Genomic DNA, 18,385 nt, shown 5'->3' on the forward strand with positions numbered 1-18,385 from the left:
AAACAGAAAATCTTCCAGTATGAACAAAATAAGTATTTTTGGAGATTAACTCATGCAGTATCTTGGCCAATATCCATTACATTTCTTAGCTTTCCCAAGAAGTTACTCATCTTGAGCCAGTGGGCTGGGGAGGGAGGGAAGCTATTGGACACTAGAGGTTGTACCGAATGGACTCCTCAAAAGTGGGTGTGCCTCACCTTGCCTGTTGCCCCAGAACCTTGTAGTAAAGATACATCACTAGGATCAAGTATATGACATGAATTGGAATCACAAACTCAAATTGCCTCACAGTACCTTCTCTTGAATAGGCTACATAGAAAGTGACACTGATGATTATAAATCTTAGTGTCAAAAGGGGGATTATGTTGGATCATATTAAAGAAGTTCTGTATTAAAATCACAAATGAGTTTGATTCCCTATAGTTTAAATTCCAGGGTATTACTAATTAAGAGGTCTCTTGGTTTTTGGTACTGTTTCTCTCCCTCTTTGTGTGAAACTTGCAAGCTGCTAATTGTGTTAGTACATTCTAAGACAGAGTCTCTTCTCAAAGCAATTCTTTGTAACAACAACTACGCACACAGAGAGAGACTCAAAGCAATACTCTGTAACAACAGAAACAGCACCCGGAGACTCCCCGCCCTTTTGTTGTATTCATCTCGCTTTGTTAACAATTGTGATTAAAATAGAGATAGAGGGTGTGTGTGGATGGATGTTTGGTGTGGATAATAACTGAATGATCAGGGAGGTGCCAGCCTAAGAATCCAGCGTCCATCTGCTGAAGAAGGCGTCAAGTGGAAATAACCAGAGGACCCCCGCGGGGCAGACTGGAATCCACCCAACAGCCTCAAGGATGGGTGAACCAAAGAACAAGATAACATCTGGCAGCACGGAGCCGTCAGGAATGTGTCATCTGCTGATTGATTCAGCAACAGCATGATGAAGCAATTCCCATAGCCTGGCATAGGAAGAAATTCCTATAAAAATGGACTCTAGAAAGTGAGAACTTTGGGGTCTGATTCTGCAAACCAACTTCCAGGAGCATCAGATGAGCATCTGACAAGGCCCTGCTCCCTCATGTCCAGGCCACCTGGCCAGTGGCTTGGCATGAGCAACTCTAAGGCTGGTAACTATGATAACAACCTTGCAGAACCTGTGTGTGTGTGTATATGTGTGTGTCTGTGTGTATATATATATATATATATATATATGAATGAATGTGTGAATAAATATGAGATTGAATGGAATGTTATAGCTATAACTAACTGCTTACTATGATTCTTTCTGTATTCACAATAAATGTGGCATTTTGCCTTTTCCCCTTTAATAAGATCCTGCTGGTTTTTATTTTATTGGTATAACACATTACATTTCTTAGCTTTCCCAAGAAGTTACTCAGTAAACAGGGCCCCACGGTATTACTTTAGTAATGCAGTATTTTAGAAGAGGCGATTTTTTTAAAAAAAATAAAAATAGTCAAATATGCTCCAGTGCATACTGTGTGCTGAGCAATCTGAAGAGATGAAGTACAGTTTCTCATTCTTATGCCAAAGACAAGCAGTTGTGCACACACGTAAGAATATGTTTTTGAGGGTGAAAAAAGTGCTATATTAGAAAGAATACCATTTTAAAATTATGATTGCTTTAAAATGTCCTTATTTTCTACGTCTCCATTTGTGAGTACTGGTTTCCTATTATGCATTCATGGAAATGTAATCATGACTAAGAATTTTTTACATTAGTAATAAAAATGAAATTTGATTGTTTTCATGAACAGGACCCTCTGTTATTAGCCAATCATTTTGTCATGGCAATTCCAATTAACTCTAACTGCCCTACGAAAATAGCAGCTATAAAACATGGCTTTTTCACATGTGCACTTAAATAGAATCAGCCCAGCATAGTTTATTTTCTAGAAATGTATTAGAAGCAGAGGATTTTTTTCTGTCAAGGAATGTGTCATAACTTCTCAGAGGATGTCGACTTTTTTAAAGTACTGCCTATCCTCCGCTTTACCATACTTCATGCATTCCCATCAAGACAGTGGGTACAGCATCTCATACTTAATCACTTGACCACGTGCTTGAATACCTGCAATATTTCAGCAGACTGGTGAATGGTAATTTCTTAAGGGCTCTGTGTGAGTTGTGTCCATTTGAACATGCACGGGCTGAAATTGTGGAAAAGCAGCATCACTTGCCCCATAACCTCAGCCGTGCTAAACACAATGCCATCAACAGCCTCAGGAACAACTCTGACATCATAATCAAAAAGGCTGACAAAGGAGGTGCTGTTGTCATCATGAATAAGTTGGAATATGAACAAGAGGCTGCTAGACGGCCCTCTAACTCCACATTCTACAGGCCATTATCCTCTGATCCCACTGAGGAATACCAAAAGAAACTATATCATCTGCTCAAGAAACTCCCCAAAAAAGCACAGGAACAGGTCTGTACGGACACACGCCTAGAACCCCAACCAGGAGTATTCTTTTTGCTACCCAAGATCCATAAACCTGGAAATCCTGGATGCTCCATCATCTCGGGCATTGGCACCCTAACAGCAGGATTGTGTGACTATGTGGACTCTCTCCTCAGGCCCTACTCTACCAGCACTCCCAGTTATCTGCGAGACACCACTAACTTCCTGAGGAAACTACAATCCATCGATGATCTTCCAGAAAACACCATCCTGGCCGCTATGAATGCAGAAGCCCTCTACGCAGACATTCCACACAAAGATTGACTACAAGCTATCAGGAACAGTATCCATGATGATGTCCTGGCAAACCTGGTGGCTGAACTTTGTGACTTTGTGTTCACCCACAACTATTTCACATTTGGGGACAATGTATACCTTCAAGTCAGCAGCACTGCTATGGGTACCCGCATGGCCCCACAGTATGCCAACATTTTTATGGCTGACTTAGAACAATGCTTCCTTAGCTCTTGTCCCCTAACGCCCCTACTCTGCTTGCACTACATTGATGACATCTTCATCATCTGGACCCATGGGAAAGAAGCCCTTGAGGAATTCCACCATGATTTCAACAATTTCCATCCCACCGTCAACCTTAGCCTGGACCAATCCACACAAGCGGTCCATTTCCTGGACACTACAGTGCTAATAAGCGATGGTCACATAAACACCACCCTATACCGGAAACCTACTGACCACTATACTTACCTACATGCCTCCAGCTTCCATCCAGGACACACCATACGATCCATTGTCTACAGCCAAGCTCTACGATACAACCACATTTGTTCCAACCCCTCAGACAGAGACAAACACCTACAAGATCTCTATCAAGCATTCTTAAAACTACAGTACCCACCTGCTGAAGTGAAAAAACAGATTGACAGAGCCAGAAGAGTACCGAGAAATCACCTTCTACAGGACAGGCCCAACAAAGAAAATAACAGAACGCCACTAGCCATCAGCTTCAGCCCCCAACTAAAACCTCTCCAGCTCATCATCAAAGATCTACAACCTATCCTGAAAGACGATCCCCCACTCTCACAGATCTTGGGAGACAGACCAGTCCTCGCTTACAGACAGCGCCCCAACCTGAAGCAAATACTCACCACACAACAAAAACACTAACCCAGGAACCTATCAAAGCCCGATGCCAATTGTGTCCACGTATCTATTCAGGGGACACCATCATAGGACGTAATCACATCAGCCACACATCAGAGGCTCATTCACTTGCACATCTACCAATGTGATATATGCCATCATGTGCCAGCTCTGCCCTTCTGCTATGTACATTGGCCAAACTGGGCAGTCTCTATGCAAAAGAATAAATGGACACAAATCTAATATCAGGAATCATAACATTAAAAAACCAGTAGGAGAACACTTCAATCTCTCGTCACTCAGTAACAGACTTAAAGGTGGCAGTTTTGCAACAGAAAAGCTTCAAGAACAGACTCCAATGAGAAACTGCCAAACTCAAATTATTTGCAAACTAGATACCATTAACTTGGGATTGAATAGAGACTGGGAGTGGCTGGGTCATTACACAAATTGAATCATGTTAAGTATCCTCACACCTTCTTGTCAACTGTCTGAAATGGGCCATCTTGATTATCACTACAAAAGTTTTTTTTCTCCTGCTGATAATAGCTCATTTTAATTAATTAGCCTCTTAGAGTTGGTATGGCAACCTCCACCTTTTCATGTTCTCTGTATGTGTATATATATCTTCTTACTATATGTTCCATTCTATGCATCTGATGAAGTGGGCTGTAGCCCATGAAAGCTTATGCTCAGATAAATTTGTTAGTCTCTAAGGTGCCACGGGTACTTTTGTTCATTTGAACATGCTGAGTATAGTCTGCTGCTCTAATGCACTAATGATTAAATATAAAAAGATGAACAAATCATTTATGTGGAGTAAGAAGCTTTTTATGGTAATGTTGGCTGGGTAATGCTAAAACCATTCACTTACACTTTTCTCTTTTGAATATACAAGATATTGCTGCTGTAAGCTAGAGGAAAAATAACATTTTTCTGTAGCTTTATGAACTGTAAGTATAAATGTTTCATGCATGGCAGATAGGTTTGCATTACTATAATCTGTTTACATATGCACTATCTCTGAAATACATCCAACAATATATTCTCCCATAGATATGAAAGAGACCACATGCAGACTAATCCTGAATAAATCACAAAATAGCTACAAGGATAGTAATGAGTTCTTATAGCATTGGTAAGTTTTTTAGGAGCCCAGCTCTGAAATGGTATAAAATATTAATCTCTTAACTCAATCTGTTTTTGTGAGATATCAGATACTGAAATCATCTAGAAAGACTATTGCAAAGATGGACAAAGAGTAGGGAGAAAAAGAACCTTTCCCAAGCACTGGTTCTAGACCAAGGATTGCTAATTGCTCGTGTGCTGTACCCAGCTTCTTAGGGTACGGCTACACTTGCAGATGTAGAGTGCTTTGAGTTAAACCAGCCTTCGGAGAGCTCAGTAGGGAAAGTGCTGCAGTCTGTCCACACTGACCGCTTCAAGAGCACTGGTGTGGCCACATTGCGGCACTTGCAGCAGCGTTGGGCACGGTGCATTATGGGCAGCTATCCCAGCAGGCAAGTGACTGCAACTTGCTTTTCAAATGGGGTGGGGTGGGGTGGAGTGTGACAGGGAGTGTGTTGTGTGTATGTGGGGGGAGAGAGTGGGTTTTTTGGGGGCTGAGAGCATGTGAGCATGCTGTCTTGTAAGTTCAGACAGCAGCAGACCCTCCTCTACCCCCCCACCTTTCTCTCTCACACACGGCATTCCACACTAATGGTTGCTTTGTCTCGGAGCAGATAAGCATGCCAGATGTCAGAAATGGAGCTTTCAAAGTACATATCTGCATTCCTACAGTGATTCAAAAACAATGACAAGAGTGGCCATTTGACTTAAGGGGATTATGGGACGTTTCCAGAGGCTGATCAGAGCACAGTAATGCAACTCCTCATTCACACTGGCGCCGCGGTGCTCCAGCAGGGGTGCAGCAAACGTTATTCTGCTCGCCGAGGTGGAGTACCAGCAGCAGTGTAGCCGCGGAATCAGAGCGCTCTACGTGCCTTGCCAGTGTAGACGGGTAGCGAGCTAGTGTGCCCGGGGTGCCTTTATTGCGCTGTAACTCGCAAGTGTAGCCAAGTCCTTAGTCTAATTGTAGTACTGGGGGAAATTTAATACAGTTTGAAAAACATGCTCCATCTGCCTATATATATTTTACACTCCCAAAAAGTCTACCCCCAGTGCAATAAAGGTGTGTGTAAAAATAAATTGTCTGTCTGCATCTTTTATGTATTAAGATGAACCATGATTTTGCTAATAATAAATATATAGAGAACAAAACTTGCCACATAAATTGTTCTTACAGATAAAAGTTCAAAGTCTAAATAATAATACAAAATGCCTTCTTAGTTGGTGTATAACAGAAATATGGATGTATATCATGTTAATAGTTCAAGCTTGTATGTTGCAAAAGTAGTTGTACTTGCTTCAAACTAGCTTTAAGCAGTCTGTGCTGTAGTCAACATCAATGCAAGCTGTTTTAAAGGGGCACTGTCAAGTTAAATGTTATTTTTTTTTAATAAACAGAACTTTTATAATTCTAACACCACCTTAGGCTAGTGTAGTTTCCATATGTTTTATAGCTGTGTTTGAGCTGATTGCCTGTCAAATCTCTTCTAGGTCAGAGGAGAAATAATTTACTTTCATTGTTTTGATACACTGTGTATTTCACTTGAGAGAGTCTTATTTCCTGATTTAAGAAGTAATACAATTACAGCTCATAAATGTAAAATGCTTCCGTAGTTGTTTCTGGATCCATTAAGACTAAGCAATCTTTCTCTAATTGGTATTTATTGTCTCATGTTTTCTGTTAAAGTAACAGCTTCTCTTGTCTCTTGACAGACAAACTTGATTACTTTTAAAAATATAATTATAAATTTAACAGATGAAGGGAAGACAGTAGATATATTTCTGGATGTTAGTAACATTTTATACTCTCTTATTTGATATGATCTTATGAAAGCTTACTTGCAAAGTTAGGTTTTAGTTTTAAAATGGCTTGAATATGAACAGTGGCCGGTGAATTGAAAACTGACCGAAAGACTGCAAGAAAGGTTAGTACAAGTCCAAAGTATTTTTAGAGTGAGTCCAGTAATTGCTCTGGGAAAGCATCAGGTTTTTCCCATCTCTCCCCCCAATTTCCTCTTTCTGCCCCTTGGGATAAATACATGCACTTCCCCATGAAAATCCCATTTTCTTTTTCCTTTCCTTTCCTCTTTTGAAACTAAAACAAATAGGTGTGTTTGTGGGAGAACTGGGACTCTATTGCTGCCATTCCAAGCTCCAGTGCTCTGGGCACTAAACAGATACCACATACCACTACACTGTTGGCACATTCCTTAGAGCGGCTTTTTAAAATTATAATGAAAGATACAGTAGTGTGCAAAGTTGCAGTGTGTGTATTGGAGGTGTAGGAAGCTGAGAAGAGAAGGTGTCCATTGGGATTCTATGGGGTTTGATCTTTAAATCCAGTCTTATTTAACATCTTTAATTATTAGAAGGGGGTATAAATAGCCTGTTAATCTGCACATTTAATTTTACTATGAACTGGAAGAAGGTGCTTATAACAGTCAAGACAAATAGTGCAAAATAGATCAGAGAAATTAGAAAATAACAAAATTGCAAATAATGTAGAGGGGAAAATGTAAGCCTTATTTGGGAGGGGGGAAATTATTCATAACACAGGTATTGAATTGAAGGGTGAAACCTAATAGATAGAAATGCTGAAAGAGGTGGTAGGCTAATATGTCAAACCGAGGAATACCTTTCTAGCTGTTGTATCGCAAACTGGCATCCCTTCTGGAGTCCATAGGTAGGGATAGGTTTCAGTGGTAGCTGTGTTAGTCTGTATCAGCAAAAAGAACAAGGAGTCCTTGTGGCACCTTAGAGACTAACACATTTATTTGGGCATAAGCTTTCATGGGCTAGAACCCACTTAATCAGATGTATGAAGTAAAAGATACAGAAGCAGGTATAAATACATGAAAGGATGTGGGTTGCTTTACCAAGTGTTAGATCAGTCTAACCATATAAATCAATTAACAGCAGGATACCAAGGGAGGAGAAATAACTTTTGAAGTGGTTAGAGAGTGGCTCATTACAGACAGTTGACAAGAAGGTGTGAGTAACAGTAGGGAGAAATTAGTATTGGGGAAATTAAGTTTAGTTTTTGTAACGACCCAACCACGCCCAGTCTTTATTCAGGACTAATCTGATGGTATCTAGTTTGCAAATTAATTCCAGTCTGCAGCTTCACATTGGAGTCTGTTTTTGAAGTTTTTTTGTTGAAGAATTGCCACTTTGAGCTCTGTATTGAGTGACCAGAGAGATTGAAGTGTTCTCCTACTGGCTTTTGAATGTTATGATTCCTGATGTCAGATTTGTGTCCATTTATTCTTTTGTGAAGAGACTGTCCGATTTGGCCAATGTACATGGCAGAGGGGCATTGTAGGGGTGTTGCAAAGGTCTCTGATTTTACTGCACCTAGAATATTGTATTTGTTTTTGGGCACCTTATTACTAGAAAGATATTGACAAGTTGGAAGGTGTTCAGAAAAGAGCCCCCTGCTCGCCTCAAAAAATGATCAGGAGGCTTAAGACACTGATTTAAGAGGAAAGTTTAAAGTACGGTGAATGTAAATAACTTGGATAATAGATGACCAAGTTCCAATTCAGGTTGGTAATTAAGCATTTGAGTAGCCCCATTGATTTCATTGGGACACCTCACATGGTTAAAGTTACACACATGCCTAAGTACTTTGCTGAATCCTAGTAGCTCAAGGAGGGAGGGATAGCTCGGTGGTTTTAGCATTGGCCTGCTAAACCTGGGGTTGTGAGTTCAATCCTTGAGGGGGCCATTTAGGGATCTGGGGTAAAAAAAATTGGGGATTGGTCCTGCTTTGAGCAGGGGGTTGGACTAGATGACCTCTTGAGGTCCCTTCCAACCCTGATATTCTATGATAGTCAAAATGGGTCAGGTGACCTAAATCTAAGGCAAGGTCTACACTAAAAAGTTAAGTCAAGCGAGTTATGTCACTCAGGGGCATGAAAAATCCACACCCCGAGCAACATAGTTAAGCCAATCTAACCACCTTTGTACGCAGCGCTAGGTTGACAGAAGAATTCTTTTGTTGACCTAGCTACAGCCTCTTGGGGAGGTGGATTACCTACAGAACCCCAGCCATCGCTGTAGTGAGTGTCTACACTGAAGCGCTGTGAGCTGCAGTTCTGCTGCTGTGCCACTGTAGCAGTGCAGGTGTAGATGTAGCCTAAAAGTAGTTGAAGGCTGTTCACATAAGGCAGGAAGATGATGTATTTAGAGTGGCAAAGGAAGGTATCGTGACCCGGGGGTGCCTGGGGTGTATCCCTCACTGGAAATGCCTAGGTCAGGGCAGGCTGCAAAAGAGAAAGCCGATACTCCCAAGACTGGTGGGTAACACTGAAGTTAAACTCCCCAGCCGGTCACAAACTGTGCTTCTGATCCCCCATGCTGGTTATCAAGAAGCTAAAACAGAAATCACACAGCCCTCTTTATTGCATTCCAGTTCTCTGGCTCCCAGTCAGCACCTAGCTGACGTATAGTGAGAAGTTATTCTAGAAACTCTGCTCACATGTGCAAAATGTTCTTCTGATCCCAAAGGGTCAGCCATGTTGCCAGGTCAATATTAGGTTGGATCTTACCCAAACTACCATGCTGCCAGCCAATCCTTTAGTGCCTAAAACTAAAGGTTTATTATATAGAAAAAAGAAAAAACAAGAAGAGAGTTGTTAAATGATAAAGCACTCAAATATATACAGAGACTATCAAAATCCATATATCAGGTTCTTAGCAGTACTGGTGAGTTTGCTGGTTTGAAAGTCCCTCTGGAACACATCCACAGCTTGCATTGGTCATCCAGTCCTTTGTTCAGAGCTTCAGTCTGTAGAAAAGTTACTCCAGAGGTAAGAAGCAGGACTGAAGGCAAAATGGAGAAGATGCAGCTGCCCTTTATAGTCTTTTGCCATGCAGCTAGTATTTCCTACAGTGCTGATGCCAATCTGTCTGGGGATGTCACCCAGATGCACAGCACAAGTTTGGGAATACAGATATACCACACATATCTATAACTTACAATACAAAGATGATGCAAACATGTAAACAAGATTATCATACTTGGTAAATTATAACATTTTCACAGATACCTTATGTGGCATATCTGGCGCACACATTGCAATTTTACAGTATTGGTATTCATGATATCTTAAAGTGACCCTCAGATTCCATACAGTGTCACAGGTATAACTAGGAGTTATGGAATTTCTTTGACAGGGAGGATTTCATATGAATAGAACAAGTAATAGTATGTCATTTCTTGAGGATTTTCTTTATAAGTCCTCTTAAGTTGCCTAACCCTTTGTCCTCACTCCCAGGAAAACATATAGATTTTGTTTTAGGAGCTGCATTTATTTATTTATTTTTATTTTATTTTAATTTTGACCTGGTTTTATTCTGACTGGTCTTAGGTCTTCAATCTTCATCCTGTCAGATACTCCTATGTGGTGCTGAGCATCCTCAATACCCAATCCTCAAAACCCAGTAATTCAAGTGAGAGATGTGGGTACTCAGCTCTAGTCAAAAGTTTTCAGTATTTTGTAGGGTCAACGCCCTACCCTTGCAGTAAATGCCAGCTAGAACACCCAGTTCAAATAAACTAACTAAAGGTCATACTTATTTAGTCAGTCTTTTTGTAAGATAAAATAGCAAATTCCATCATGTCAAATGGCTGCTAGAGATTCTGCATATGACACTTTTCTACAAGTTGCTGGCCGCTAAATTCCAGAGTTGCTGCTGAAATTGGGTTTTTCCTTTGACCAGGTTGCTGATCAATATTCACTGAACATACATGATCTATCTGCATTGTACAGTAGAACCTCAGTGTTCGCCTCGGGAATGGAGGTTGTTCGTAACTCTGAACAAAACCTTATGGTGGTTCTTTCACGAGTTTACAACTGAACATTGACTTCATACAGCTTTGAAACTTTACTATGCAGAGGAAAGTTCTGCTTTTAATTGTCTTAATTTAAATGAAACAAGTGCAGAAACAGTTTCCTTTACTTGGTCAGATCTTTTTTTTTTAAAACTTTCCCTTTATTTTTTAGTAGTTTTCCTTTTTTGTCTCTTCTGCTGCTTGATTGCATATTTCTGGTTCCAAATGAGATGTATGGTTGACTGGTCTGTTCGTAATTCTGGTGTTCATAACTCTGAAGTTCTGCGGTAACTTCTTTGGGGGGAAGGGTTATGGGAATGGATTTAACCAAATAATGTAATTACTGGTATATGATTTAATGCATGCACTTCAATTTGAGAACAAATGGTGGGTGTTTGCACAACTATGAATCTTAGGATAACACATTTTTTCCTTCAAGTAATTAGTGTTCATTTTTGGCAGAGCCTTGGAGTTACTGACTCTATGAACTGGTTTTCTTGACCCTTGTTAGCCTACAACATTAGGTCAATTTTATTAAATTGATTTGAGTACCTTTTTAAAATTGATCTGTGTCTTCACATAGGTGGGTTGAATTGGCTGGTGTTCAGGCAGCTAATTCATAACTTAGTTATACTTCCTTTATTGATCACTACTAATGGATAAGATGTCTTTGAACTGCTTTGGTTCCAATTTGACTGCAATATCATTGCATTAATCAAGGTTTATTCCTACACTTTTATCTTCAGGTAAATTAAAAAAATATTAATTACCAGCATTTCCATATTTATACTTAATAGACCCATTGGCACCCCCAAAACTTAAAATGTTTGCTTTTCCATTATGAAAGGAGAATACACTGGTAATCTGCCTCCTTTTGTTGTATTTCAGCTAGGAAAGAGACTGACAAAGGGGTTTTCTTTGGGATGTCTAAAGGTAGAAGATACTGACTGCAAAGCAGATTTTTCCTGTGGCTCCAGTCTCAGCCTGAAATTGGGTGGATCACAAATGGTCTGTTTTACTGTTAGGTGTCGGTGTGATTGAATGTGGAGAGGTTTGTGAGCGAATACTTGGATATTAAGATTGGTAGGTGTGGCTATTGCCCAAATTTACAATTCCATTGCTTTTAGTGTTTGCATTGTTGTGATGAAATACTCTTGAGAAATCTTTGAGAATAGTATATAAATTCACTTATCTCACCAGGTGCAGTCTCTAAACAGCAAGGTGAATTAAGGACAACATTTCTGGTCTTAATTCAGAATATTCTATCTCTTAGCTAGTTTAAGACAGGGCTTTACCATTATGTGAACCTAAATTCTTATGTCTAATTGTTAACGTACAGATGCTTTTCTTTTTCCTACTTTTTATGCAAATTAAATATTGTAGTATACCATTAGAACATGGTAAAAATAGAGAAATGAAACTAATTCATGTAGCCACTTCTTCACAGAGAAGGAACATTTCTTTTCTGTGCACATCCTTCCTTCATTTGAGATCTATGAACATTACGTGGCATTTTAGAAAACTATACTGGGTGAATGGACCAAAATGACCAAGGACTAGATTCTATCCTCAATTACATAATTGCATGTAGTGAATCACATGAACTAGTTCGGTAGCCCATTAAATAACTGTTATTTTTAGAAGTGGAAGAAAGAAAACCAAGGTAAATTAGTGTCATAGTGGACATATCAGAGAGTTAGTTTGTAGGCGTTGGGGGCAGGGATTGTCTTTATTTGCATCTTATTTGGCACAGAGTATATATAGCATCATCACTTAACAAATAATGAATGTGCCAGAGGACAGTGCTGTGGTTAATTCTTTACCTTGATTGTAGATGGGGCTGAACTAGTGTGTAAGTAGGCATTATCATAAATATTGAATAAAAACATTACTTTTTAAATTATATTTTGTTGTTCTGCGGTGTTCCTAGAAGCAGGGAACAAGTAATTTTCAAGTTGGATGTGTTCGGTAACAAAATACCTTCTCTTCTTACTACTTCTATCTCCTTTTCTGAGGTGAAGGGCTTAAAGGATGGATCTGGAAGTCTCCCAGTGGGTTTAAGACATTTATTTATTTATCTATCTGTAATATAAAAGAATGCTACAGTTTGGAAGTAAATTTGCTGAATGGGTGGCTGAGCAGCAGGTAAGCCATACCACCATATACTGTGCTATCTTACATTAGTTATGCCCTGTGGAATTTTGCAAGAAAAGTTGTAAAATGGTGGCCTAGCACATACTATACCTCACTAAAGTCTTGAAAGCCTATTTAATATCTTATAGTTTCTTAAAGAGTCAGTTTCTTATTTTTTGTAAAGTAATAAACGGAAATGAATAATTGTAAATAGTTTATGGAAGAGAATTCTTGCTAATGCTGCACGGATGAATTATTTCTGTTCCCTTCCCCATTCTGTGTCAATACCATTCTGCTGGAAATTTTCACACTCGCTTATGATTGCCCGACTGGAAATTCAGTGGCTATTTCTCTAATGTCATGAGATAATTTTTAATGCAATTGTTTTAATTTTTGAAGTAACAGTCTAGAAAGGGGAATTCTTGATGCTGAGGCACTGGACTGGAACTTGGGGGGTTTGAATTCAGTCTTTTGCTTTTCCAGACATTTTGGGTGAACTTGGTTGAGTCACCTCACCTGATCTCTTTAGCTGCAGTTCACTTTTGTGCAGAGAGCCTCCACAAGGCCTATATATCACTGACGGCCCACTTCAGCTCTGTTTTGAAAGCTTAATTGGGAACTGAGCGGGTGCATAGGCTTTGTGTGGGCTCCCTGCACAGAGGTGAATTTCATTTTCTTGTGCCTGAATTCCCTATCTATACAATGGGGATAATACTTCCCTATCTGACAGGAGAGTCTTGAATATATTTACACAAGTGCTTGTGAGATGCTCCTGCTCCGATGATGGGACAGGGCATATAAGTGCCTAGACAGATAAACTGAACTAAAAATCAGAAGTGACTAGAAATGATCATTTTAAATCTAAAGACAAATTGGTTAGCTGAACCAGTCCTTAATGCTTCAGGAGTAAAATATTCCATTACTAAATCTGAAAAGTGCACCTTATGCAATATTTTCCCAGCAACAAAGAATTTGACAGGACTTTCATGTCAGATTGATTTATATGGAACCTTGTTTCTATCAGGAAAAAATGATATCAAGGAATGGTTAGGACAGTATATGACAGAAGAGGAGCTGGGAATCAACTTATTATATAGCCACTGTCCTTGGTAGTTAAAGCTTCTTGGGTCATATGATGACTCTTAATTTTCAGGATTTTTTTCTAGAGAATTTAATTTGGTATCAATGAACCCTGCCAATGTCTGTTAGTTCTATATGCTGCTGTTCTCCAAACCCACCAGTGATGAGTAAACAACTGATATGGCTAATCAAACGCACATGACGTTTAGTAAAGTTTTCAATAACTAAATTTTATATTTAATTCTTTTTAAAAACTATAGAAGCTTTTACATGCCAGGTTTAACTACCGTTTAGCTTCTTTGATCACTGCAATGCTCCATCTGCTGAACCATCAGTTTTAGCTCCTCTGTCATGTCCATATTCCTGAGGTTCAACAATAACTTGCAGTCCATAAGGCATATAACCAGTCAATTATTTCATACTGTAAGCTAGCAATGAAGATGGTTGTCTGTTCTATTGGATCTGATGCTGCTGAGACACTATGAAGTTGATCCCCTGCAGAAAACTTTCAAAATTGGGTATATGTCACATTTGTTGCTTTTCCTCTGCCCCATCACTGCCAGGCTGGCCTTAGTTAGCTGGAGAACTAACATCTGGAGACCAAAATAATCTAGTTGCTGAAGGATAAACTGGATTTGACTTCATTAGTGCACAATGATAAGTTTGTGTAGAGTTATTATAGCATTAATCAACTTGATGGATTGGAAATATGACAGAACTGAAGCAGCATGTAATATTAGTGCCTATTATTCTACAAATTATGTCTTCACCTACAGAAGCCAGGAGTCGTGCTGAACATTAAAAATACTATACTCTTTTTCTCCTGTTACGGAGACACATGGCATCTCTTTTAAAATTTTTCCTTGCTGTCATAAAATAGGGGCTCTAGTCTTCCTGAGCAGTAGATTTTGGAGTTATGATGAGTTTTAAGTAGTCTTTGGGACTCTAATGATACTATTCTGAATTAAATTTCCATCTTTCATGGCTTGTCATTTGTCAGATTTATATTGTGGTATTAAACCTCTGTCCAAAGCAATATATGAAATGACTGCATATAGGGTGCCCACAAGATACAGGGTGAGTAATAAAGTAGTGTGTAGGTGTTTAATAACATAATTCTCAGTCAAGTCAATGAGAATTGTGCAGACCTTTGAGAGTGTACCCTTTGTATTGTAGTTTGGCTACTCTTCCAGGACACTTGGCCCAGTGTGCAAGAATCTAAAGAAAATCTTATAAGGTGGTTCTTTTGGGATATGAGTAACAGAATATGAAGCCTCTTCTTCCAAGTTTGTTGTTTGCTATCCTAGGCCAGATTTCAGTGACCAAAAGCTGTTACCATCTGATGAGTAGTCTGTGAGAACTAAATTGATACTCAGTCCAGTTCTTTCAGACAAACGTCCACATCACCCAAGCACCATCACACCTAGCAGAGAGATAAGCACGGTGATTGTTGTTGCCCTGGACTGAACGCAGACAGTACTACACTCTTACTTCCTTGAAGTAGTTACTGTAGATCAGGATTTGAGATACATGGGCAATGCAGCATGGGGAAGTTTGCATTACTATCTGTGCTGTATTTATTCACAGAACAGATGGAGGTTTTCTGCCTCCAGAGACTGGACTGGTGCACAGTCTGTTTAGGTTTACGTGAGCACATTTGTGGCTTAAAACAACTATTGCATCTTTCTTCCTGAAGTTATACTGTGCTCGTCCATACACCTGAGGTTGGGAGCTAGGGCTATATGTAATAGTTAACAAAATTAATGTGAAGTCCACAGCTGAATATACATAGCAGGTTGAAGATGGCAGTCCTTTTTAACATATGGGATATGACTGAAATTTTTGAACAGGACATCCAGGTTGTCACAGCAAAAAATAGGTATCTTCACATTTGTCCTATATTGTGTGCATCTGTATCTTCAGTGAAGGAGCTTCTTTGGCTTCTTCGCACGACTCCTAATGGAAATATGGTGTCTACATCCAGATCTGTATTGAGATTAGGCTTCATTTTGAGGTCAATTTGGTGCTGAAATCTCACTAGACTTCATCCCCAAATGGTGGAAACCACACAGATCATTTGATATTGGCAGTACTTCCGCCTCTTCCATGCAAATAGTAGTTGGTCCATTCACATATGGAGGTCGTGTCACTAAATTTCAACATTTCTATGGGCCTGGACTTCTACTGAATTAAAGAAATGCAATTTAGATACGTTATTTTAACAATTGGTGCCAGGTACGCTGTGGTGTTGTCTTTTTTTCTTTAAATAAATAAGAGTGTATTTCATCTCAAGAATTATTATTTCAGGAAACAAACTTTAATGGATGGGTTTAAAAGCAATAAATGCTATAAGAAAACATAAAACACTTTGTCATGTGACACTTGGATGTGGTTAGTTACCGTCTCATGCCCATACTGGTAGGCTTTTTGTGCTTGATGTTAGGGTAGTGACCTTTTGCAAGATTGTGTATACATTACAAGTTTTACAATCTTGTCTAACTGTCATAAAAAATAAAGTTTAACAGTGCAGGAGTAGTAGAAAAGAATATTTTAATTATGAAATCATGCAGTATTTTTCTTTAGAGTTCTGAAGGCCAACTGATACACCTTTTCTTAGCCAGTGGCAGGCTTCCGCTTTGCTCTACATATAGTCATTTGTAGACTTGAATGCTTTTAAAAAATGTTTGTGAGTAGAATGAATTTTAATCACAACTAGTCAATTTGATTGAAACAAAAAAACTTGAATTAACACCTTAAAACGGACATCTAAGATGTATTTAACAAAGAAATGTAATAGTTCATTGTAATGTCATTTTGTCTGTTATCTAACCACTGTTAGCAATAGTAAATCAGTATGGATGATTATTTATGCTATGCCAGAAATTCACTTGGTACATGATTGATTAAACACACAGATTCTTAGTTGGACTATCTTGCCTTTTTGAACAAATGATGATAGTCTTTCAAAAGAATACTGACAAATATCAACTTCGGTGCTGTCACATATTGTGTGTGGCAAAATAAACCTTTAGTACTACTATCTACTTGGTGTGTTGCCTTCTGAAGTGCCCAAACACTTAGCTGAGTGTTCTGTTATAGGGGGTGCTGAATCAAGAACCAACATTAAAACAGCAGAAAACTTTTTGTCCCAAAGCAAACTCTTAAACTTAGTTTTGTAACTGCCGGTTGTGCCATCTCTCCTCTGCGTGTCTGTTCTGTTCTTATCAGAATTCTTTATCTTACAGCTTTTAAATTACATGTCTTGTGAGTGGGCAGAATGGAGCATGGTATGTTTTGTTGGGAAAGTGTACAAGAACTCTTACAGTTAGGAAGAAATCTGCTACTATGGTTTTAGAGCAGTAAGGTCACCCTTTGGCATAGCTTGAATTTAAGGAATATTGCAGCCTTTGTTTTTGGGAGGAATCAGATTTCTCTTTTCTCCCATCCCTTTCCATTCCCTGGGAAAAGGAGAGCAGTGTGAATAACAGTGGGCCATTTTTAAGGTAGGTCAAATTTTGCATTAGTGGCTCTAAAATTCTGTTTCTGCTCTAGGTAACGTTCATGATCAGTTCACGTCCGCTAGCATATTGTTGGTTGGCTGGCTTAATTATGAATTTCTTTTCTTTCCACAGCTGCAGAACCTTGGCCTGAAAATGCTGCATTGTATCAGCAACTGAAGGGTGGGTACATCATTTTCTACAATTAATGATTTTATTTTTAAAAACATTAAATATACAGTAATATAATTAACTTCAGGGAAAATAGAAACTGTTAAGAAGAGATTCTTTTGTGTTTGTCTGGTCAGAGGTTTTAGCTAAGCTTGCATCTGCCAATATAAACCAGCTATTCATGGCCTATAAGGTCCTTGGTTTATTATTGACTCATTATATTGGCTGCTGTAGGCAGTGTAAAATGATGTGGTTGCAGGCACCGTTGGCAGATTTACTGCACCAATAGCTGAGGCAGCAGATTTTTGAAGTCTTATGGTAAAGTGGGCTCTCAGTAAAAAGGAACTGTTAAAATGTATAGGCTAGGATGGTTCAGGCTCCCTTTAGCAGCTCTTCATATATCATCAGATCACATTATGGCCCCCATTTGGGGCTCAGCAGCCTGCTACAGTTGTCAGAAGACTGCAAAGTAATGAAGACTAATAGGTAGCAGCCCTAGTCTTCTAAGCATGGAATTTTTATTGCAGCGAACTTGTCATCTTTCTTTTGTGTGACAGACCTAGACACAGTGTGCAATATTAACTGCAAGCTGTTTTTTTGAGGATTCTGAAAGCTTTTACTTCTTAGCTAGAGGAATTATGAAGATGCTATTTTATTTAACTTTGATTAGTAGAGAAATAATTGGCTTAAAATTGAGACACTTTTCTTTTTTTTTTTAGTTGAGGTTTCTAATTGTATATCTCTGGTAAAATAAGATAAAGGGGAGGGCATTTCTAGAAGAAATATTCCTGGTATATTTTTGTATTCATACCTCATGTTTGGTTGTCCAATAGCATAGCATAAAATTAATCTAATGGTGCATATATTCTCTGTTGAAGTATTTGCCCTTTTAATTTATATACAAGAGATTTAACACAGGATGTTATGCAGTTACACATGAATAACTAAAGAAGAACTATT

The 18,385-nt window shown here is 38.9% G+C and overlaps 1 protein-coding gene across 2 annotated transcripts in view; it reads left to right on the forward strand.

Moving 5' to 3' along the window:
- MTX2 (metaxin 2) overlaps positions 1 to 18,385 on the forward strand; it is a 52,480-nt gene that overhangs the window by 5,520 nt on the left and 28,575 nt on the right. For both annotated transcript variants that reach the window (XM_077830180.1, XM_077830182.1), the window contains exon 2: positions 17,390 to 17,437. In XM_077830180.1, coding sequence (XP_077686306.1) covers positions 17,390 to 17,437 — 48 coding nt within the window. The remainder of the gene's footprint in view (positions 1 to 17,389; positions 17,438 to 18,385) is intronic.

The sequence above is a fragment of the Eretmochelys imbricata genome, chromosome 11 (genome assembly GCF_965152235.1).
Source record: "Eretmochelys imbricata isolate rEreImb1 chromosome 11, rEreImb1.hap1, whole genome shotgun sequence".
NCBI lineage: Eukaryota > Metazoa > Chordata > Testudines > Cheloniidae > Eretmochelys > Eretmochelys imbricata.